The sequence below is a fragment of the Anticarsia gemmatalis genome, chromosome 1, assembly GCF_050436995.1.
Source record: "Anticarsia gemmatalis isolate Benzon Research Colony breed Stoneville strain chromosome 1, ilAntGemm2 primary, whole genome shotgun sequence".
Taxonomy (NCBI): domain Eukaryota; kingdom Metazoa; phylum Arthropoda; class Insecta; order Lepidoptera; family Erebidae; genus Anticarsia; species Anticarsia gemmatalis.
In genome coordinates, this window is record NC_134745.1 from 12813222 (window position 1) to 12836246 (window position 23025).

General features: G+C 34.2%; 3 protein-coding genes across 6 annotated transcripts; 2 read left to right on the plus strand and 1 right to left on the minus strand.

Annotated features, from left to right (window-relative positions):
• Nucleotides 1-1534: 1534 nt before the first annotated feature.
• On the plus strand, nucleotides 1535-5968 carry PIG-Z (phosphatidylinositol glycan anchor biosynthesis class Z). Its single transcript, XM_076120639.1, has 3 exons — nucleotides 1535-1812; nucleotides 2179-3118; nucleotides 3793-5968. The coding sequence occupies exons 1-3, from the start codon at nucleotides 1641-1643 to the stop codon at nucleotides 4652-4654; spliced, it is 1974 nt and encodes a 657-aa protein (XP_075976754.1). The 5' UTR covers nucleotides 1535-1640; the 3' UTR covers nucleotides 4655-5968.
• Nucleotides 5969-6347: 379 nt separating this feature from the next.
• LOC142977019 (methyltransferase-like protein 25B) lies at nucleotides 6348-9510 on the plus strand. Its single transcript, XM_076120688.1, has 6 exons — nucleotides 6348-6535; nucleotides 6620-7077; nucleotides 7427-7841; nucleotides 7920-8029; nucleotides 8168-8355; nucleotides 9343-9510. The coding sequence occupies exons 1-6, from the start codon at nucleotides 6440-6442 to the stop codon at nucleotides 9417-9419; spliced, it is 1344 nt and encodes a 447-aa protein (XP_075976803.1). The 5' UTR covers nucleotides 6348-6439; the 3' UTR covers nucleotides 9420-9510.
• A 709-nt stretch (nucleotides 9511-10219) lies between these two features.
• On the minus strand, nucleotides 10220-22887 carry LOC142976994 (peptidyl-alpha-hydroxyglycine alpha-amidating lyase 1-like). Of its 4 annotated transcripts, none has more exons than XM_076120660.1 (9): nucleotides 22671-22887; nucleotides 22489-22588; nucleotides 21913-22150; nucleotides 20356-20484; nucleotides 19547-19698; nucleotides 18242-18439; nucleotides 16819-17085; nucleotides 15499-15639; nucleotides 10220-11734 (listed from the first exon to the last, which is right to left on the minus strand). In XM_076120660.1, exons 1-9 carry the CDS (start codon nucleotides 22752-22754, stop codon nucleotides 11586-11588), a joined length of 1458 nt encoding a protein of 485 aa, XP_075976775.1. In that variant the 5' UTR covers nucleotides 22755-22887; the 3' UTR covers nucleotides 10220-11585. The 4 variants fall into 4 exon arrangements, with proteins under 4 accessions (XP_075976775.1, XP_075976767.1, XP_075976783.1 ...); XM_076120652.1 differs by having other exon boundaries at nucleotides 10220-11743; XM_076120668.1 differs by lacking the exon at nucleotides 10220-11734 and adding an exon at nucleotides 15920-15950 and having other exon boundaries at nucleotides 15464-15639; nucleotides 22671-22886.
• Between the last annotated feature and the right edge of the window lie 138 nt (nucleotides 22888-23025).

Here is a 23025-nt window from a genome sequence, read left to right on the forward strand (position 1 = left end):
AAAGGGATAACTTAACTCTTAAGTTTACGCAAAAATATCAAGAAATCTTGGTAGTTTGAGTACTTTAGACAATGATCTAATGCCGGCTTTATTTTAATTTCTATAGTGTTCATTATTTAGAGGATAGAATTTAGTCCAATAACTTAGTAGAGAGGCGTTTGTACAATCTTTGCAGCGGATGGAGGTACACAAAACACTACTACTTCACAATTTAGCACATCGGTGACATGCAGGCTGGCCTGTTTGATACACAGAACTTTTAATTATAATCGAGATAAATCGCGCATGCCAAGGCTCTCTACTAAGTGCTCGGACTATAATATACTAACAAAGTACAATGTATTGGCCATTATATCAATGTGTGCAGCTAAGCACCCTTGTATATTTATGTAAATAATAATTTTATTTATACTTGTGTACACTTTTATTTTATTTATTAATTCGATTTGACTTTATAATCGGCCAGTTTTTATGTATTGGTTGGTGAAAATAACAATATCGTGGCTCCTAATAAAATTATTAACTAATCGTTAATGAAGTAGGTACCTACTGTTTTCTAAGGATAAAAATAAAAGACAATGTATTGATCTATGATAGACAAGCACATGTTGTTATTTCCACCTGCCAGTAGTTTTATCCATATTTTTAGATTTTGTTAACATAAGTTGAATATTTACATCCCTAACAATAATAAAAAAACTGCTTGAATTATAACAATTTTCATATCAAGTAAAGTAAAAGTAGAAACTTGTTAATCTTGTTATACAGTCTTCACTTCATAATATTGCCATAGTAATAAGAATAATAAAAATCACTTTGCCATAGTTTACTTTTCAAAGTTAATTTGGTTTTACTCCTATTTTAATCTTATTTAGGCAACATTTTTTATTTAAAAAAAATATTTTGACATGTTTGGATATTGTAATAATTTGAAAAATGTATAAAAATTTAGATGTTTTCTTCAAAACACTATGTTGAAAAAAAACTTGAATTTGTAGTCTAACAGTTCTATTTTTTCATACAATTGGCAGTATTAAGTGCCAAATAATTTGCTAATCAATATTACTACCTAAATTGTATTAACGAAACAATAATAAAATCATATCATGTTCTCATGTTTGTTTTCTTTGTTAACCTTACAGTAATATTAATGTTATGAAGAGGTACCTTAGCTAGTTATTATGTTTGTAAAAGTAATCTGCGATATAATATGCACCTACTACACCTGTTTTCAGAATCAATAATTTTATTGTCCTGCGAGAGTACCTACTTTTCTACGTGGTACAGTAGTCACAATAAGTTTGGAAAAAAAATGATCCGTAAGAAAACTCGGTCAGCTAGTGTCCGATTTATGGTAATATTCAACATTGATTGTTTTTCTAAAAAAACGTTTCACATGTATATTTTACAGTAGCTGAATGTTGACAATATGATGTAATAGACTAAACATAATCGATTCCCACTATATATTTTAGTCGACTAAGATTATGGAGGACAACACTAAAAACGAATCAAATTTTACAAACGTCAAAAATATATCAACAGAAGAGGTGCATGTCCGTCCCAGCAATGATTTTATTTCGATAAATGTGGAATTAATAAATGATTTTTATCATAATTCCTCAATAAACAAACGCAAAATGAAGATATTTTTAAAACCTGAGATTCTCAAAGCTATCTCATTTAGGAATCCAGTGAAATTACCATTTTCATATTGGGTGTTAGTGTTTATTAGATTTGCGCTAACATTATTGCCGCAACACGGATATATTCATCCAGACGAGTTCTTTCAAAATGTTGAAGTTATTGCTGGTAAGTTAGTGTTCATTTTTGTACAGACAGAGATAAAATTGTTTTTTTATAAAATGTTTTGCACTCTGTATAATTTAATTTTATTTATCACCGGCGCAGTTGTGCTTAGGTAACATTTGTAACCTTGACGATAACTTGTAATAAGTCGGATTAAAAATAACATACCTTCTTTAAATATTATGCAGATTTTTCATGAATCTTAATTTTCAAGCCAAACCTTTTTGAGTTTATTATGCAGTATAAAATATGCACGAAAAGAATATCTTATAATTTTTTTCTTGCACCATCTAATAAGCTGGCCCATTTGTTAGCCAATTTATACATCTTTGAGTTAACACAATAATAAATCTATTAAATTTGTTCTAGGGGACATTCTTACCATCGACATTTCAAAGACATGGGAGTTCAATCCAAAGTTTCCAATCAGAAACATATTTGTGCCCAAAATGATACTCGGACCACCCTTGCACTTCATACGCTTAGCAAACCCTTTTACCAAATACTATCTCAACGTAGATCTTAAAACACCATACTATTTACTAGTATTACCTAGAATCTTCATTTGTTTGCTCTCTCTTATTAATGATTATTGTTTATACAAAATATGTGTTCTTTACGGACAAAACTTTAGAAACAGACTCAAAATATTCGCCAGTTCTTATGTAGTCTTTGTTTACTGCTGTAGAAGTTTCTCCAATACATTTGAGATGATTTTCTTCTCAATACTCCTCTTACTAGTTGCGGAGTGCATGCTGAAATCAGACAAAGTAATTTACCACAATGAGTTTCTTCAAGAGAAGTATGAGAAAGCAACTACTGTGGTTGAGAAAGTTAAGATTTTTAAACTGGCCACTCATTTGCCCGGTCACAATTTGAACCGTGTAATAGTTTTAGCCACTGTTGTAGTTGTAGGTATCTTTAATCGGCCTACATTTGTGGGGTTTGCATTCCCTCCAATTTTCTTCTGGCTCCATAGAGGGCTGGGGTCTAAAGTAGTAGGGTTTAAAGACTTTCATTATAGAATATTTATGTTTATAATGTGTGGGGTGCCGACTGCACTGGTGCTTATACTCATTGACTCTGGGTACTATGGATACATTACAATGGCGGATGTGGAATCGTTTAAAGTGTCATGGGACAATTGGGTGGTGACGCCTTTAAACTTTCTACGATATAATTCGGACATGAGGAACTTGACGTCACATGGGCTTCATCCACGGTGGCTGCACTTGGCGGTGAACGTGCCGCTGTTGTTCAACGTGCTTGGTATATTGGCTTTCATCACTCTCTCCGTAAACACTTACAGGTAAGGATACCTTCTCGAGCAACTTAACTAATTGATTATCATATCAGGCAGCTATGTACTGTACGTCTTTCGAAGGTCTTTAACCTTTGTCAAACAATAGCGTCTTTCGGTTATTTATCTGATCAAAACAATATAAATACTAATATTTTTTAAAATTTACTTTAAAATAGTCTTGGTAATATTCGGCTAGACAAAATATTGATAAAGTGCTTTCGCAGTCTCGTATCGTAGTTGTTATCGACTCATAAACACCGAGAATAAACGTTTCTGCGATAGTTAATTGTTTGTCGTCAAAATATTATTTAGTAACAATAGATATTTTTGTACATTTCTCTCATAACACAACTTTGAGAAACAATGCTTGTAGCTACAAAAAGTAATCAGTCTCAGCGGTGTAGCGACTCGTACGTATCCATTCTTTGCTAGTCATACAATTCGATATACTATGGACTTCAGTAGAATTACATTACAATAAACGATGGCTATAAAATCGTTTAGTATTCCGGTCGCTATGTGACTGTTGTTTTTTCCTGCTATTTAATGAAAAGGAAAAAACATTATCTAACAGATTTAATTTTAATACGAATCGTAGGCTAAAACCACAATGGACAGTAATATCCCTGTTAAGGCTTTACATTATCGTAGTTTTTTTGAATAAATACTTTAATTTGCAGATTTATCCGCGGCCAGTACAGCAAGCTGCCACGGATTCAAAGCATCACAGGACTAATGTTGTTCTCACTAGTCATTCCGATCGCTGTTCTATCTCTCTTCCCGCATCAAGAAGCGCGCTTCATCATACCAGTTATCATTCCCTTAATATACCTTTATGGCAATCATCTCCACGTTAACGAAACGGATGGACCAAAAACAAGAAGATTTAAAACAACTATACGCATCACTTGGTATGTCTTAAATGCCCTTTTAACACTTTTCTTCGGATTCATCCATCAAGGAGGTATTTATCCATTCGCCAACAGCCTGTTCCACGAAATAAAGAACAATTACGGAGTCCACACTCATGTGATAACGACCCACAGTTACAGTATACCCACGTTTCTTCTACAGCTAGAAAGTACCAATAAGGTATGGAAGGACAAAAAGACTGGCCATAAGTATAGATTAGCGCCGACGACGTTTATTCATAAGTATGGTTCTTTGCCAATGAATGACTTGTTTTACAAAATTGACGATGTTTTGACTAACGCCGAAATGTTACTACATCAGTACAAGAAGAAATACAGGTTTTATATAGCGTCCCCGTGTTCTTTGGACCAACAGCTACGCGCTGTGGCTGAAAACTACTCTTACTTTCAACTCGTAGAGGAGTTTTCATACTACCCACATTTTTGTACTGAAGCATTTCCCAAATTCCCGACGTCTCATGACCAATCTTGTATCGAAAATAGTATAAATATACGCGCCAATGAATCTCGTGCTATAGATCTGAGCTTGTTAGAAAGAATCTCATGTTTTCTACAAAAGTTTTGTTTAAGAATATACAGGGTAAAACCTGTATCAAAATATCTCAATTAAGTTTGTATAAGTAGTAGTCAATTTTACAACATGGATAAGCAATAACTGACATATGGAATGATATTATATTATAAAGTACCGCCTAATTATAATAATTTTGTTAGTAATGCTCAATTTAAGTTAATCGATAAAGACATTGTAATCTATATTGACGTAATCATTTGTTTACTATAATATATTATTGATATAGTCCGACAATTTAGTAGAGACTCTTGTTAATGTGCAAGGTTCTCTGCTGGCGGAAACATGCAAAATTTAGAATTTAGAACGTCATTCGTAGACTTTTTCAGCAGACGCTTCGCTACGGCTACTTTTTTCGGACATAATTTCAATGATGCTTTAGGTGCATTTCAAGGCTCTCTACTGAGTTGTCGGACTATAGGTGATCATTAACCCATCGAGATAACTGTAGATATTATTAATATAAATCCGAAACTGCATTATTAATAGCATTTTGCACTTTATAATAATTTATTTGCATTCTATATGTACATTCTGTAAACTTATTTTTACTCATTATTTTTTTACTCATATTTTTAATTAGGTTTTAATTTTTGACTTTAATTTTTGCTCAATTATGTTCAAAATGTCACATTTTTTATGATATTATTCAAACATTTAGACGGCAAGTATGAATCTCTGATACTATTATTTTAAAATTGTTTGCGGTATTTTTGCATGACTGCTATAAAATACAAAATAATTATGAAGAAAGATATGCATAAATTGTCGCAGACGAAGTGCCATACATTCCGCGTAAGTAGTTCTCTTTTAATAATTTCGCCTTGAACATCAAAGCAAAGTGCTACACTGATTTGTTTCTTCCTTCTGTCTCACCTTTACAATGACTAGTGCAAAGGTCAACTTTATAACGTCGTAATTACAGTTTAAAATCGCTTGTAGCACAGAGCACTAGATTTTAGTATTAAATGTGTGGGATTTCTCGCCACTTACACCTTCAAGATTGAGACTTTTCTTGTTATGTATAAAGTGTTATATTGTTTGGCACATTTAAATATGCTGGAAGCCTTTTTAGATCTAGACTTATGTCTTCATTCTGTTATTAACACCAATCCGTTTATACACTTATAGTTAGTTACCTAGTTTAATACGGTTTAGAATCTCATTTGTATTGTTTAAATATCTGACATGTAAAAATATGTGTGTAACAAATTGTTATTTTTTTTATTATGACCAAATAATGCAAATATAGATTTATCTCGTAAAAACTTAGCAAATATATGGACTGCTTATTGCTATGTAAAATACAGTCTAAGTTAGCGTGTTTACGAAATAAAGTCTTTTTGTTATTTATGACTGATGTTTTATTGTACCGAAAGACGTCCCGCTTTAACTAGTTATTTTGAGCTGCCAAACTCAACAAACCCTAGACTTACAGAAACTGACGGGCTTCGTCAAGTAAGTACTACCAAAATAGATTTCTGCATACTAAAATCATCAAGATAATCTTTGATTTAGATAAGTAAAATTTGTTGTCTAGTAAAATAGCAAGCTTTATTTACATGTAATTAAATAATGATTTTTTATGAACATAAGATATGACACTGTTTTATAATATTGATAATATTAATACTATCTGCCGTGTCTTTAATCGAAAATCGACTAACATTACAACGATGCATTCATCTCTTATCACTCAGTTGTCAAAATTTGACAGGATGGATGTAAATAAATCAACACTGTCAAAACATTGAAACGTGTGTTGTTTCCGTAGCGAAATTATTTTTAATAAATTAGAAAAACTAGGTATCAAATATATTAGCAATGATTTATTCAGAGAAAGAGAATGTAAAATCTCTTATCGAGATGTCACTGAAAGTGATACGAATGTACGACTGGCTTTTGGACTTGTATGTTTTGGTAAGTATCCAGTATTCCAGTTGTTACAACGAGTATACTTTCTAATATAAAAAAAAATATTTAATAATTCGTTAACTATTTAAGGACTTCTTTGTGGACGACCACTGGGAAAAACTACCGAAAACATGGCGAGACAGCTTCAGAGACATGGACCCACAACACTTGGGCGAAATACTATCGAACAAACCACCGAAACAGCTGTTACCATTATCTTTCCTCGCGTTAATAAAATCAGTAGACGCTCTTAGCATACCGAGACAAAATACTTACAAACCGGCTCACAAAATAGACTTAAAGAACTTAGATAATTGTAAAAATCATCCTAGACTAAAAAATCTATTTTTGAAACATGTGAAATTAAAAAAGAGGCACGAAATAAGTATGATGGCAGATGTGGTAGTTGATACGGCGATGCAAACAGGTTGTAATGCTGTTATAGATTTTGGCTCTGGTCTGGGGCACTTGGTGAGGGTGCTGGCTTATAGAGATGATTTGTATGCAGCAGGGATTGAGTGCCAGCGACAGCTCACTGAAGAGGCTAGGTCTGTACCCTTGGTATGTATGATAGTTGTTTTTTGTAGGTAGAAGTGTGGAGAAAACTGGTATAGGTACTGTTTAATAATGCCTGAATTTATTTTACAATCATAACTTTGTGATCTTAAACTTCAACTTTTCATAGTTATGAACTAAAACTTAATACTTTTTTGTATAAATAAAGAAAAAGATATACTACTATATAGATATAGATATTGATGTCCCACTACCAGCTCTGCCCCCAGGATAAGATTCAAGATCAAACCTGCAGTAGGAAAGCAGTGATGTTTACCTTAGTTTCACATATTTTAGTTGAAGATTAAGAGATAATGCTTATTTAATTTTATTTTATTTCAGAAAACTTGATCTAGAACTGGAATACACAGCCAAAAAGCACATATCACCTGAAGCTGCCTCCAAACTACATAGACCCCTACACTTTAACATTACTCTATCCTGCTACAGTCAATTGGTAAAACTACCTCTACCTGAAACCATGATGAACTATGGCTTAATTGGCTTGCACCCCTGTGGGGACTTAGGACCTTTATTACTTAAACACTTTGTAGAATCTGAACATGTTAAGTTTATTTGTGTAGTTGGGTGTTGCTATATGAAATTGAGTTGTGAAGGAAAACAACAGGGTTACCCTATGAGTGATTATGTAAATAGGTTGGATAGTAAACTGTCTTTTCCTAGCAGAGAGATAGCTTGTCATGCTATTGAGGTGTACTGTGAGAGATTGATGAAAGGGAATTATAAAGATTTGAAGGTAAGTTTTAATTTAACTTCCAAGTTTTTGCTATATTGATTGTAAGTTTTTTACTTATTCATGTGGTTTTATTCACAGATTCATGCATACAGAGCAGCTTTAGAAAGAATCCTAGTAGAACACGACCCGAAACTCCGTCACGCGCCCGTCAGGAGCATCAAACACTCTGACTCTATGACTTTTGAAAAGTAAGATACTTTCCTCTATCATCAGCCTATAACTGTCTACTGCTGAGCATAGGCCTCCCCTAAAGTGTGCATGTGGCACTTTAATCTACAAAAACGAATAGAAACACACATACAATTGTATTTCTTTACTCATTTCAGTTACTGCAGCTTAGCTTTAGAGCGGATCAAGTTGCCACTGCCGACATCGCCCTCTGTTTGGTCCCGTGGGTACCATGACTTGCAACAGTGGCGCCGCGTGGTGGTCGTATACACGTTACGGCTTGCGCTCGCGCCGCTTGTAGAGACTGTTGTATTGCTGGATAGAATGCTTTACGTTATGGAGAAAGGTAAGATACTGAATGAATGTCTTTCCTGTTATTTTGTAAGCATAGTTTTTATGTTGATAGAATTTGGTTATGCAGAAACACATCGGCATTCTTAAGTTTTCTGCAGTTTTAGTATTATACATTTGATTCAAAGTAAACTTGACCAAGTGGCGCTCTTTGGTCTCTGCCTACTTCCCAGTCAAGCATGGCTGGCCTATAAATATGTGTTAAATGTTTATCAGTAAGCTAAAAGTGATTATGCCTAGAAAATATTTTTAAGTGATAAATAAAAGAAATGTTGTCTTAATTACATTTAATGTTAGAGACAAAAATACACTTATTTAACATTTATTTATATTACACATGATACAATACGTATGTACAGACAATAACTACACATAAATATACAATAACAAATAAAGCATACAAATCATAATCTTTATTTAACATTTATTTTAGACTAGATTAAATCTCTTTGGCACTTTATTTAGGCATTTTATACAGTGGCGAAAATACAGATTATAAATTAGTTTTTTTTAATCATTAGCTATTAGGTACAATTTAGTTACAGTATTATTATAATAAACTGAAGGATAATAGACTTTATTTTAAGAATATTTTGGACAGGTCAGAAACAATTTTTTTTCTTTAATCAAAACCTGATGCTATAAATAAGCTAATAAGATAAAAATATTTAAGCGCTGTGTGATATAGTCAAATACAAGATAAAAGCCATAGTAAACGCAATATTTTATTATAAAAAATATAACTACTTAGGTACTTAAAACTATGACTAATTTCAAAAATAAATTGATTTTTAATGTATGAACTGCACTGTAAATCTCCATAGATAAACATAGTTATGTTCATTTTCAATTCCTGCGATGTTTCTTATATTTTAGTTTAAATAAAATTAATAGGTTAAAGAAGGATTTATTTTGTTAATTTTGTTTTTGATATATTTTTTTCTAGTTTATTATCGTAAAATAACTATAGTCTTTTTTTCAGGAATGTCGTGCGAAATCCGCCCAGTTTTCGACCCAAAGCTGTCGCCAAGAAATCACATTATAATAGCTAGAAGATGATTACTATTTAATAGTACAAATAGTAAATTGAGATGCCTTATAACTAACATTCAAATATGTATATGATTTACAAATTCGATTTGTTATAAATATGAATAAATTCCTTTTACATAAGTGTCTTTTTGTTGTTATCTTATGGTGCAACTACACAGCAGTTACTTTTAGTAGAACCATTGTAACTTTTTTAAATAATCGCGGTTTGTACACATAATACTAAATTGCTATACAGGTCCTTAACGCGATGGGAATCATACCATATTTGCTGCCCAACGTTTTTATTGAATTGCATCGACCGTGTCACGGGTTGCTGCTGAGCTGGTTGACAGTCAGCCCGTGACCACAGTCGGAAATTCCCATCGCGTTTAAGACCCATTAAGTAATTTAGTATTATATGTTGTTAGTGCCTCATCTTTCTTGTAGATAGTTTTGTTGCTGCTTTCTACCGACACTGGCGGTTAAAGATGTTATAAGCAATATTCAGCAAATACCACCGGCAGTCAGTTGTTTAATAGGGTTAAGAATAATTAATGATATGAATATAATGTTATTGTTTCTCTTTGTTCTACAAAAAGTAAAGCTGCGGTACAGGTGCACTTTAAGGCACGCTACAAATATCCCGTCATAGTTAAACTTATTTTAAAAACAAAATTAAGCCATAAAATATAGAAATCTAGCTAAAGATAGTTTTTTGAACCTTCAAGTGCTCATTCATCTTGAAATTAGGCATATCTGTAGCTAGCCTTGTTTTATAATAGACATTTCTTATATTTAGGTATTTTGATACATGACCTACCTACTAATAAATTGAATCGCATTGGCAGATTCCATACACATACAAAATGATTGCTGGTTGAAATAATTTGCTGTAAAACTAAACAAGTAAGTATATGGGACGGGCAGAAAGTACAATCCCACCATAGCGGGACGTATCATGGTCACGTTATAGATAACCGATATTTTTCCCTTCATCTTGTTATCATTATATTCCGGCAATGATAACATTAACAACATATTGACCGATACTTATCAACATACCTAGAGCCAAAAGCAATTTAACATCAACACACACACCATAATAAAATTACCCTTGAATAAAATTAACTTTCATAAATCAACATATTTGCAGTACCCGGATAATGTTTATAATAACTGTTGGATTACCCGGGTAAAGTGTGTAACAGTCGGACTAACTAAAATGTGTAGTAATATAATAAATAATGTATTTATCTATGAAATGTACACAATTCCTTATTCATATTTACGCAAAGCTCATGTTATTAAGTACTGATAAGGTTTGTGCCAAAATCGTATGATTTTAGTACGAATTGTTACTTACATTACTTTAGTGTGATAGAAATGTATTTTCACGAAATGTGCAGAGGAACTAGAGAGTTTAAATATAAATATATATGCTTGTAGATGCCCCGATGGAAATATTCTCATATTATAAGATTGGTGCAAATATTAACATTTGAGTGCATAAAATTGTTTTCAATACTGTTTAATTAAGGCCTACCTATATGCAAATATCAGCGCACTTTCGGCTTCAGAGAGGAGTTCAGTGCAATACACTTGGTTATCTTGTGTTTGTTAGTAGCTAAATACTACATTATATTTCTTGTCGTATCGTATTATTGAAGGACACAGTTTACACAATAACCAAGTAGATATAGGCGATGCAAAACAACTTGAATGTCACCACATCATATTTAGCTATTTAGGTTTGCTTAGTCAGAATTGCAGGGAACGAAAGCGAGGACCATAGCGGTTCGAACGCTCATTAAAACAGTCAAACGAGAGTCCTCTGCACTGAGTCTACATTCACCGACTGTGTTCAAGTTGTTTGACGACACCTGTACAGTTGCCGCCAAATAACTTGAACAATTTCGCTATATCATAGGGAACGATTTCTAGGTCTGCTTTGAAAGAATAGCAGAGCGCGACGGCTAGGGCTATAGCGCTTCGATCGCTTGTTTGGTAGAACAGTCAACCGAGAGTCCTCTGCACTGGGTCTACGTTTAGTTTGCTTTCTAAAATAACTTCTTGTGTTGAAGTTGTTTTGCGTCACCTATACCTACTTACAGTCATAAAATTTTTAGCTGCCATTGTATACGGGGTCATGTACAAACATTGGTCGTTAATTTACATATGACATTGTTGGGTGCATCACGCGTTAGCCGGCGGTGTGTGTGGCAGCATTGGCGCCGGTTCTTCGTCCGAGTCATCTGAGTGCACGCGGGTAAAGCGTCTCCGTTCCAACAGCCGACGTAGCTTGAACTCTCCATGGCCGTACTCCCAACGACGCCGGGTCACCCCTTTACGACCTAGTAGCGTTAGTCATGTGTAATTGTTAGGTATATCTATTATCTAGGCGAAATTGTTATGCCTGGATGTTATTGCATTAGTAAACATAAAAAAATGTTTGGGCTAGTTAGTTTGTTAGTAGGATCAAGATGGGTGTTCTTGTCTTGTTAAGGTAAATGCACCAGTAATGGACAGTTTAAGAGCAAATTCCTGGAATTTGCGAAGTTACTCTTATGTAGTGAAAGAAATAGTAATGAAACTACTTCAAATGTAAAATATTGTCCTTAATCTACAATTCTGATGTGTTACGCGTGAGATACTGTAATTGGTTTTAATATAATTAGCAAACAAAAAACAGCTGTTTTTTCACCAGTCATGGACAGCAAAAAACCAGTTATGGACATCCAGTAATAAACATTACCCAGTAATGGACACCCAGTAATAAACATTACCCAGTTATAGACACCCAGTAATGAACATGAACCTGGTCGCAGACACCTAGGAAATTGTGAATCTAAGATTATTGTCATGTAGCACAGAATCGCAATAATTCAAATGAAAATAAAATGCAACGGAATTTTGAATGTTATTTATTATTAATTAACTTTTAAATTAATATTTATGCTTATATATATAATATTCCGTTTGTCACACTGACGTTAAGTAGTTTGCACACTTACTCTTACATTATCTCTTGCTGCACATAAATTTTGAGGAACACGTTCAGCCATCGTGGTATGTCGTTTCATAAACGCGGAAAACCATTTTTTGCCGGGTCTGTTGTCAGTGAAAGGGGTTTATTGGTTTTTGTCGACTATTATACGCTAGACACTGTCGAATAAATCTTCTTTTGTTACGGGGATATGTTTTTCTATCATGTGCTTAATCCAAACTTCCAAAATGTCTTCTTTTTCTTTAGTTAAAACGGTGCGGGGTCCCATTGGGCACTCGATGGGACTTTTACCCGTAAATTAATTGTGCAATGTTATTCTAGGTACATCGAATTTTTTGGCTGCATCGGATATTTTCTAGCCTTTTTTGACAGCTTCAATAGCCTTGCCCATTTGTTCAGGCGTATAATTTTTTTTGGGCGCCATTTCTTAGACCAAAAAAATCTTGTCTTACAAACATTTTATATCAATGTCCATGACTGGATTTCTATGAAATACCCAATAATGGACGAATGCGTCCATTACTGGTACACGTCAGCATTTTTATAATTTTCAAATAGCCTATAGTAGAGAACAACAATGAGAGTAAAATTAGTTAATAATCTAATGACACAACAATAAAAATAAGTTTCGACATTTGTCCATTACTGGTAATATTCAATTTTAGTATTCCAGTTATAAACATCAACAAAATATCAACAATCATAACCTCTCTGGAATAACAGTACTGCACGTTTGATAAGTTAATTTCATGGCTAACGCAACAAAAAAAACACAGTCTGATTAAAACAAAGCAAAAATAAATATTAATGTAACTTTCTACTTACTGCACTAACAATTTCCTTTATAAAAACGGCTATATGAATTTTTAAACGATTCGACACTGTTTACATCACGCCATCTTATATCCAAAAGACTGATTTCTATGAAATTTCAAACGATGACAGCTTGATATCTATATTACATGGCACAGTGAGGCCAAGATCAAAAACTTGTTCATGTCCTTATTCTAGGCGGTTTATTTTTTTTTCGTCCAATACTGGTTCCTTGTCCATTACTGGTGCATTTACCTTAGTTAGTTACTAATTTTTCATACATGTAACTACTACCTAATGTATGCACAACAAAGTAGATCACAATCAAAGATAAATTAATTTCTTTAAAGTATATCTGTCTAGTGCTACGTTTTTGAGTACTTTCTATACTAGATTTTCAAATAATACTAAACAGAGGTATCTCACTGAGTCCGTCGGGTCACTCAAATTAATAATGTCACTCTTTATCAAACAAGATCTACCCAGATTTATTTGTTGATCTACAATAAGAAAGAAAACAAGCTTGATGAAGTCTAAATTTTAAAAAGTGTGTAGTGAATAATTAGCAAACTGAAAGGTGTCCATGCATTGGTGCGTAAAATAAAAATACAAAAAGCTTCTTCCAATAAATATATTTTTCCAATCCAATATAATTGCACATCACAATGTTCACGATCACAATATTTGAAAGCGCAACCAAAATATAAACTTGTGTATTTAACAAATAGCAAATAGGCTGAAAACACCATTTTAAAGATATTCATGGCATCCATGATTTTTTGTGATGGCAAATTTTCCCGCGCAATGTTGTCGAGGCAAAGGTAACATGCTGTATTCAGTCTACATGCTCTTTGAATTTACGTTAATGTAAATGTATGTTTGAAATAAGATTTCCAGTCGATGATTAAAAACTATAAAACAGTCTTTAGCAAGGAATAGATAGCTTTTTAATTAATTTTCAAATTATTATTAGAGTAGGTACTTGTTACAAGATTTTAAAAATATTTTTTATTATATTATTTTTACAAGATGTTTCCAGTCTCTATATAAAAAAAAATGTGTCGATGGTAGTAGGTAGGTACTTATGGAAGGAAAATAAATTAAGCGTCAGAAAAGATCAACACATTCAAGTTTAGGAACAAAATAACAATAAAAAAGAGATTATTATGAAAAGATCAAGATTTATTACCACGTAAATAAATAACTAAACTTCGATATTTAAATAAAAAAATAATTAGAAAGTATTTTGGACGGAGAAGATTTTCCAGATTTTAAGGTAAGAAAACTTATTCGTAATAAAAACAATAAATTATGTTCTGAAGTTTTCAACTAATTTATACTTAGCTAACGTTAAACGTCATTTACACTTAAAATAATAATTTCAATTAGATATACTAATTCGTTAGATACGGAGCCATATGTATAGTCGAGGTCAATACTTGTTTACCGACAAACAGTTCTATAACTAATAAATACTTAACACTGGCAGAGTTGTAATGTTTCGTTGGCTTACCCTACTAATAAAATCTACGAGAAAGTTCCTCTTATTCGTAAAAATTGTGGTATATATTAGGTACATTAATAGCGTTATTTTTAATGTGTTTTTCAATTTCGTTGCTTTGTTCCGCCCAGCGGATACAATTTTTTGACAAAAAATTCGTTGCATCCAATTTTTGTACGTTTGTTTTGTATTTTTACATTCACATCAAAGTTTATGAATAAGAGAACATAGGAGAAGTGATAGACAAACCGGAATAGGTAGAGTAATTAGTGAGAAATACTATAATACGTAAGTATAAATAAATATAGAGATCAAGACGTCTTTATTATGTGACATTGGAGTAAGATACAGTAGGCATCGAAACCCGCTAAATAATGTTTTAAATAGGTACCCAATTTTCTCCAACCTTCAAGGAGTCGCAATCTTTAGTCATCAAGGATAATATTTAAAAAAGTGTTTAACTACTTTTGTTGCTTACCGTTCTGCGGTTCTATGAACTCGTTGTCACATTATTTCTTAAAGATTATCTAAAATTACCGTACCTACCTATTCCGATCTCATGTAGGATTCCGGGGACGCTTGCAAACCGAGGACTACAGTGGTGGTACAGCTCCAAACTTTGTTACTTTACAGTTTTGATTTGTATGAAATTTATTAACAACGGCTACAGTTACGCAATTTTTACATCCATTTGTAGTCTGCGGTCTGCGATCGTCTGTTTAATTCTAGGTGTGTATAGTTGTGATGTGAGGCCTAAGGCACGAGCGGTTCGGCCTCGTATCCCTTACCGGTGTTCCTGGCGCGCAGCAGCGCCAGCGCGGCGAGCGCCAGCAGCGCGGCGGCGGCGGCGCCCCCCGCCCCGCCCGCCGCGCCGCTCCACCACTCCCACGCGCCCCCGCTAGAACTGTTGCTGGCCGTGCCTACCACCTCTGTTGCCACAAATTATCATTTTGTTAGAATTCAAGCCCGATGAAAACCGTTTTGTAGGTAGTTAAAGGTTATTAGACACGTTAGAATAGGGGTGTGTTCTGTGATGCATTCGATCAACCAAAATGTATCTTGATCAATTGATAAAGATGACAATTTATGAAAGAAGATCACTGGAGAGGAAATACCAGAATTACAATATTAACCTACAGATATAGCTAAATACCTATATCTGTAGGTTAAAAGATCAACCGACAAAACTTTTTTACCACTAAATCTTACCTATATCGTCTTCTTTTTAACCAATATATTCCTAGAAACAATATAGGTATACTTATAACATGCTATTCTAGGAATCTAAAACATATGCTAATAAAGTTGGACAACACAGGCTAGTGCAAAATATAATAAACTAGCTGACCCGCGCAACTTCGTTTGCGTCACCTAAGAGAATGGGTCAAAATTTTCCCCGTTTTTGTAACATTTTTCGTTGCTACTTCGCTCCTAATGACCGTAGCGTGATGTTATATAGCCTATAGCCTTCCTCGATAAATGGGCTATCTAACACTGAAAGAATTTTTCAAATCGGAACAGTAGTTCCTGAGATTAGCGCGTTCAAACAAACAAACAAACAAACAAACAAACTCTTCAGCTTTATTATATTAGTATAGATACACAAATTAACACAATACACAATACAAACATTGATGGGAAATCACAGAAGTAAACTCATCGATTTCCTTAAGGCATCTCAAACAAGTCACGATGATGGATTTTTCCAAAAAAAATTGTGTGACTGTGGACATTTCAAATAAAGACACGAGAGATCTGGCCTTGCATTGAGCTTAAGGTAAAATCCTGTTCCTTGAGCTTAAACCCAAGATCCGTTACTGAATGTGACAGATGATGAGAATTGAACACTAGTCACCCAGAGCAACATAAGCGCTTCAGCAACCGTTCCAAATTAAGGTTTACACAAGTAAAACCGACAAAAAAGTACTTTATCTAAATTAATAGTTAACGAAGTGAAGAAGGCATGATTTTATGTATGTATTTTGAGAGTATCAAGATCTTAGTATGCTGCAACGAATGCAACAGTACGACATTCGGCAAGCAGAGCCGCACGGGTCAGCTAGTAATAAACTAAAAGTACATAAAAAGCCACAGACACACCTACTCACCGACAGTCGCCGTCGGCTTCACGTGCACCTTCTCCCTCAAGCTCTCGTTCCTTAACGTTTCGTCCACAAACTTGTGCACTTTGAACGGAGACAGTTCAGCGACGTAGATCTTCACACCGTCGGGACTCACGACCACGTCGTGGGGGTTCTGGAGACCGTCGTAAGGCGCGAAGGTTTGTATTAACCGGCCAGATGAGAAGTCAATCACGTAGCCACGGACTGGTATTGACACGCGAGATGGACCGTTTACTACGTAGAGACGACCTCCTAAAAGAGGAAATATGAGAATTAATAAATGTAAATTTAATCCATATACTTTCACTCCTTACTTTGGAATTCTTCCCATAATAAGCTGGAAAACCGAGGAAGCCTTGACTTCATCGTGTAGACTAATTTCAATATTAAGGACTGTACCCTCTCAAGAACCGTAAGAACACAAAGGTATTGTAATACTATATTTCTCCATGATTATTTCCCCCGTTGTTTAATTCAGCATTAAGATCATTACTTCTAATACACTGAAAAGTCAATGGTGAAAGAAATTATTCATCCCCTTGTATGGGTGACGCATGCTTAAATACTTGGATCATTGTACTTCTAAAACATCTTTATCCGTACAACTTGGTGACAAAAATTTTATTCACGTCATCAAAAGTTGTTTACTCGGGCTTGTTTTAACTTGCGATAGTCTAATGGCATTGTGAAATTGGGAGCGACGCGACGTTTTCCTAGCGTCTCGAAGCGTACAGAAGATTCGCTTACAACACGGTCATTTTCACCTAATAATGAGTGACGTAGTAATGATTACTGTCTTATAATTTCTCTATTGTTGGCTTGGCTGTTACTTTCTGATTGTCGTAACGATTTGATTCTGTTATATCTGCATTCTGTAATAAAATTTTAACGACAGGAACTTCTTGGTGCATTTAGAAAGTTATTTCTACTAGGTGATTAGTACCTATATTTCATTTTTAATTCACAATTTGGCGCGAGCAAAACCCGCGCGCCTGTCTTCTCTGTCTACAACTGTTCTGGATAATATGTTCTAACAATATACAATAAATAAAGTAAATATAACCCATTACTGTCCCACTACTGGGTAAATATCTCCTCCCGTAATGAGGGAGGGGGTAAGTCTTGAGTCAATCACTTTTTTACATTTACCAACCCTCTTACTCATTTGAAAAACAAATTCATTATTCCGGGAAAAGATCTAACAGTGAGACAGTATTTATAAGCTATACATATACTCTCTTATTCATAAAAATATATGAAGTTATGAAAGGCTTATAAAGAGTTATGTTTCTTTCACTCTTTAGCAAAATCAAAAAGAGAAAACATATAATAGTTGCTTTTTAACTAAAATAGGTTTATAGTGTGTTTATGAATAAGAGGGTTTGTTTATATTCTTCGAAGTACTCACCATGCACAGGAGCATAAGCCACACTGAACAATCTCCCTCCGATGAGCCAGCTGCTAAAACTACTGACGTATGAGCCGTTGTCGTGTCTGAAGCAAGCCACGCGGCCTCTCTCCCGGTCGGCCACGCAGACCAGGCCGCGGTCCTCAGCTAGTGTTAGCGCGTGGGGCACGTCGAATACGAAGTTGCCGGTACCGTGACCTGGGCAATAGAAATGGTTAAAAGCTGGACTTAACATTATCTTCAGCCTTTCTTTCCAGCTATGTTGTAGTCGGCTTCCAGTCTCACCGGATGCAGCTGTATTTTATATGGAGCGAATGCCCATCGGACCTCCTAACCCAATTACCTAGCTTATAACACGATACCCCTCGGTAAGACTGACTGTAAGATTTTCTAGCTGACTGATTTCTGACTAATCAACGACGATAAACGACTGTAAAATACATATCTTTGAAAATTACAGCCGGGACCTGCAATTTGACGTGCCTCCAGAAACACGTATGTTTAATATGCTTACCCATCCGCGGAACAACCCTGGCAAACCACATTTAAGCAAAGAAATCGATCCGCGAGACTTGTTACTTAGCCACGAGCTCTATCATGATTTTAAAAGCGTGACGAGGATAATGAGTGAGTTGATTAAAGGTAATCAAGCGTCTATATAGTAGTAATAGGTATTGTCAAGAAATTCAATCAAACATAGGAATGAATTTTGCATCACGGAAATCGACGAATGTATTCATTACTTATTGCTAAAATAATTTACGCCTCTACCTATTTATTAGCTTTTATGAATAGGTAATGCCAAATGCATTTCTTGTTACACTAGGTGTTAATAGGTATTCAAGTATAATAAGACTTAATATCTAAGAACTACATACCTGGTTTCTTAGTATCCGGGTAAGCTGAACAAACATCATATTATAGATTCTTTTTCATTATAGACACAGCTGTTTTTCATTTTAAGGAAATAAAGTAAATTAAAAATTAAATATAAAAAATACATCATTGGAAAACTCACACACTGTAATTTGATTGCAAACTAAGCAGAGCTTGTACTATGGTAACCAAGTAACTAATAGATTATACCTACTACTAAATACATACTTATATACAACGAGGCTAAGAATATGGTGCTCGTCACAAAAATATTTGTCCCGGGTGGGATTCGAACTCACCACACGCTGCGCTATGGTAACTGCAGCTAAGAGACCATGATAACCACTGCGCCAAACGTGCGGTTTAAACGATGTTTTTTTACAAAAAAAATATTAGCCATTAAAGGGTAATTTGTTAAGTGTTACTTACTAGTTCCCCACTGTAGTATAATGCTGCCGTTTGGTGAAAATTTCAGTATTCTGTGGTTACAGTAACCATCTGCTACGAAGAAATCGCCATTAGCTAGAACTGCGACCGCGCTCGGCTTGCAGAAGTGAGAGTTGTCGTTGCCGGGGATAAACCTATTTAAAAACATTATATGTTACATAATTATTATACCTAAAGGGATTACAATTTTTTGGATTTGGGTATATTAATAACATAGGTTTCAGAAATGGTTACCTATATGATTATTTCGGATCAACTTGTAGTTTTGTAAAGATCAGTTACATATTATAGATTTTGTAATAAAAGCTCTTTAATCTATTGTATAGAAGTAGCATGTATAAAACCGTACCTACCTCGTACCTATTCGTAAATTAATTAATTTTCCGATAAAAATAACTGAATGTACTTGTGCTGTAGTTAACTAGTCACGCGCAAGCATGATGCATGATATTGAAAAATAATTAATTTCTTTGTAAAATATACAGTTTTCTTTGTATAGTAGTATTGGTTAAATAACATAGAACTCCTAGAAAAGGATAGAAAACAGAATGATTTTTGTTTTTTTTAGACAACTCCTGCACTAATATTTGCTCTTGTGTCGTGGGGACGTTTTATAAACATACAAAAAACGGACACAAAGTATAACCAGACCCGAAACAACTATTTGAGGATCGCACAAATGTTTCTTCCGTGTAGGAATCGAACCCACGACCTCTCGATGCACTTATAGTGGCGAGGTGACCACCTTAAGCATTGCGCCACACAGGCAGTCATATTTTTATTAAACTTACTTTTGTCCCAAAGTGAGGGCTGGTTTCTGTCTATTATCGGGAGTGAACTTGAGCACTTGATGCATGGCCACATCAGTCACCCACACATTGTCATCTTTGTCCACCGTGATACCGTGTGGCATGTAGAACCTGCAACATTTACATATTATTCACATGACAATCATTTTGTATGTGTCTAAGATACCTCAATTGAGAATGGAGAATGTTACTAGGTATGCCAAATCGCTTGAAATTTTGACTCAGTAAAGCCTGTAGATGTACATGAAAACAAGTTTTTGTTTTAGTCAAAAATACCAAGTAGTTTTGATTTTACAAGCATTCAAAGTTTCAAAAAATATCGAGTCCCGCTAACAGCGTGACGTCATAGTACACCATGCCGCGCGGGTCGCGTCCCGCTTAATATCAAGTCTCCAGCCGTAGATGTAATAGCTTATGCAGTATTTTGTTGTGTTTTCGTCTGCTTATTACATTTAAAGTGTAATAATAGTAAATATTATTAAAAAAGACTATGTGAGCCAGACTTAGCGTAATGTACAATGACGTCACACCGATTCGCGCGGTTACAACTTGTTTTACTTATAAATCGGAAACTAATTGACGTATCAAAGTAATTCTTTCACTAGTATTTTTTATTTTTAACAGAGAATATGGAGAGCTAATAATCCAAATTTGTTAACATTCTCCATTATAATGTACTAGCCGACCCGCGCAACTTCGCTTGCGTTACATAAGCGTTAAAATTTTTCCCCGTTTTTGTAACATTTTTCACTGGTACTCTGCTCCTATTGGTAGTAGCGTGATGATATATAGCCTATAACCTTCCTCGATAAATGGACTATCTAACACTGAAAGAATTTTTCAAATCGGACCAGTAGTTCCTGAGATTAGCGCGTTCAAACAAACAAACACACAAACAAACAAACAAACTCTTCAGCTTTATAATATTAGTATAGATTTGCATTCTTTCAGTCAATATTCAGCTATGGAAGTTTTGATGAAACCAGCCAACTGTGTTTATTTGTAGTTGTTTGTAGCAATTAAACAATGTACAAGGTACATTCTTGGGAAGAAAATAAATTAAAGCCTCCCCAAATAGGTTGTTTTCAAGCCGATAAGTTTCACATGCTCAGTATCAAATCATGAAAACAATATTGCTCTGGGTTTTGTTTAAGAATCACATAATTATGTCTTTTGAAATGTAAACTAAGGTAACAGAGTGTTATATATTAGAATTCCTAAGATGAATGTTATGAAACAGTTCAGTCTAAGAATAGATAATTTTCTTAAGTACACATTATATTTATATACTTTAACTATCTGATAATAAAATATAAGACTTATAGTATCAGGTAAGTAAAACACTAAAAGTTTGTTTGCATAATGATGCAAGAATGGTACAAAGATTTCTCAATAATAGGTAAGTAAAAGGATTAATTCTTATTAGTTTCCTGTGCCTATTTGCTAGAAAAAAGTTGCTATTTGCTAGCACATCACTACACAATAATATAATTCCAAAAATATGAAAAATAAATATACTCAAGTATAAATTATACTCACAGGTCCTGTCCCCATTGATCCACAAGTTCTCCAGTGTCATTCAACACAAGAATAGTAGGTTCTCTAATAGCCGGGGTTGCTATAAAGTTATACACATCTCTTTCATTGAAAGTGTCTGCGTCCCATTTATGACTGCCTCTATGGAACACTAGCAGCCTGCCAGCATTGTCTAGAGCTAGGCCTGACACTTGGCCTAATGTTACTGTTCTATCTGGCCAGTTGCTCACCCACTCTGGTGCTAAATGACAACAAAAAAAGAATAAAGTAAATTTAGAATGATGTCACAACTTTTTTCTGTGAGAATTTATAGAGAAAGTGATTAAAATTAATTATTATTGTGATATGTGATCGAAAGTTAAGTGAATCATTTATATACGTAGTAAAACAAAATGAAATATAGTTTCCCTGTTATTTATTAGACATAAATTAGAAATGTCTATGATAAATTAAATATTATAAAATGTGCATTCTAATGTATTATTAGTAATTGTTTCACAATAGAAATAAATTAGAATTTTAGACAACTAATTATAAATCAGTTGCTTAATTTATTCTAAATAAAAAAGATTTAAATACCATCGTTTTCCAAGTTCTCTATTGCAGCTTTAACTTTTTTCTCAAGTTGCGCTTGTTGGCTCTCATAGTAGCCGGGCGGGTAATACCCTTCCTCTCCATACTGCACGAGGAAAATTACCGCTATTAAAACACTGTTTATTTTCGCTATTATACACATGTAAATTAATATTCACAATACGTACCATCCGACCGCAAATCGAGTTTATTACGCATAATATTAGAAACAATAAATAAACTGGTACTATATTATACGGGCATAGCTTCATTTTTAATCGCGTGTGCTCTCTTACTTAAAGTTTTGTTTTGCTATTGATCAAAATGATTTTATCAAATCAACAAGTACAGAGCTTATCAATTATCACAAATGACGTCTCGTTTTGTTTGATGACGTATACTACTAGTGATGGGCACTGATTGCTGATAGTCGATTAGACTTAAACACCGTACTTATCCGAAATATGGCAACACTATTTTGAATCTCCCTTCGATTGCTTCGAAGGGAGATTCGAACACTGTACAACTAAAATGTTTTAAATT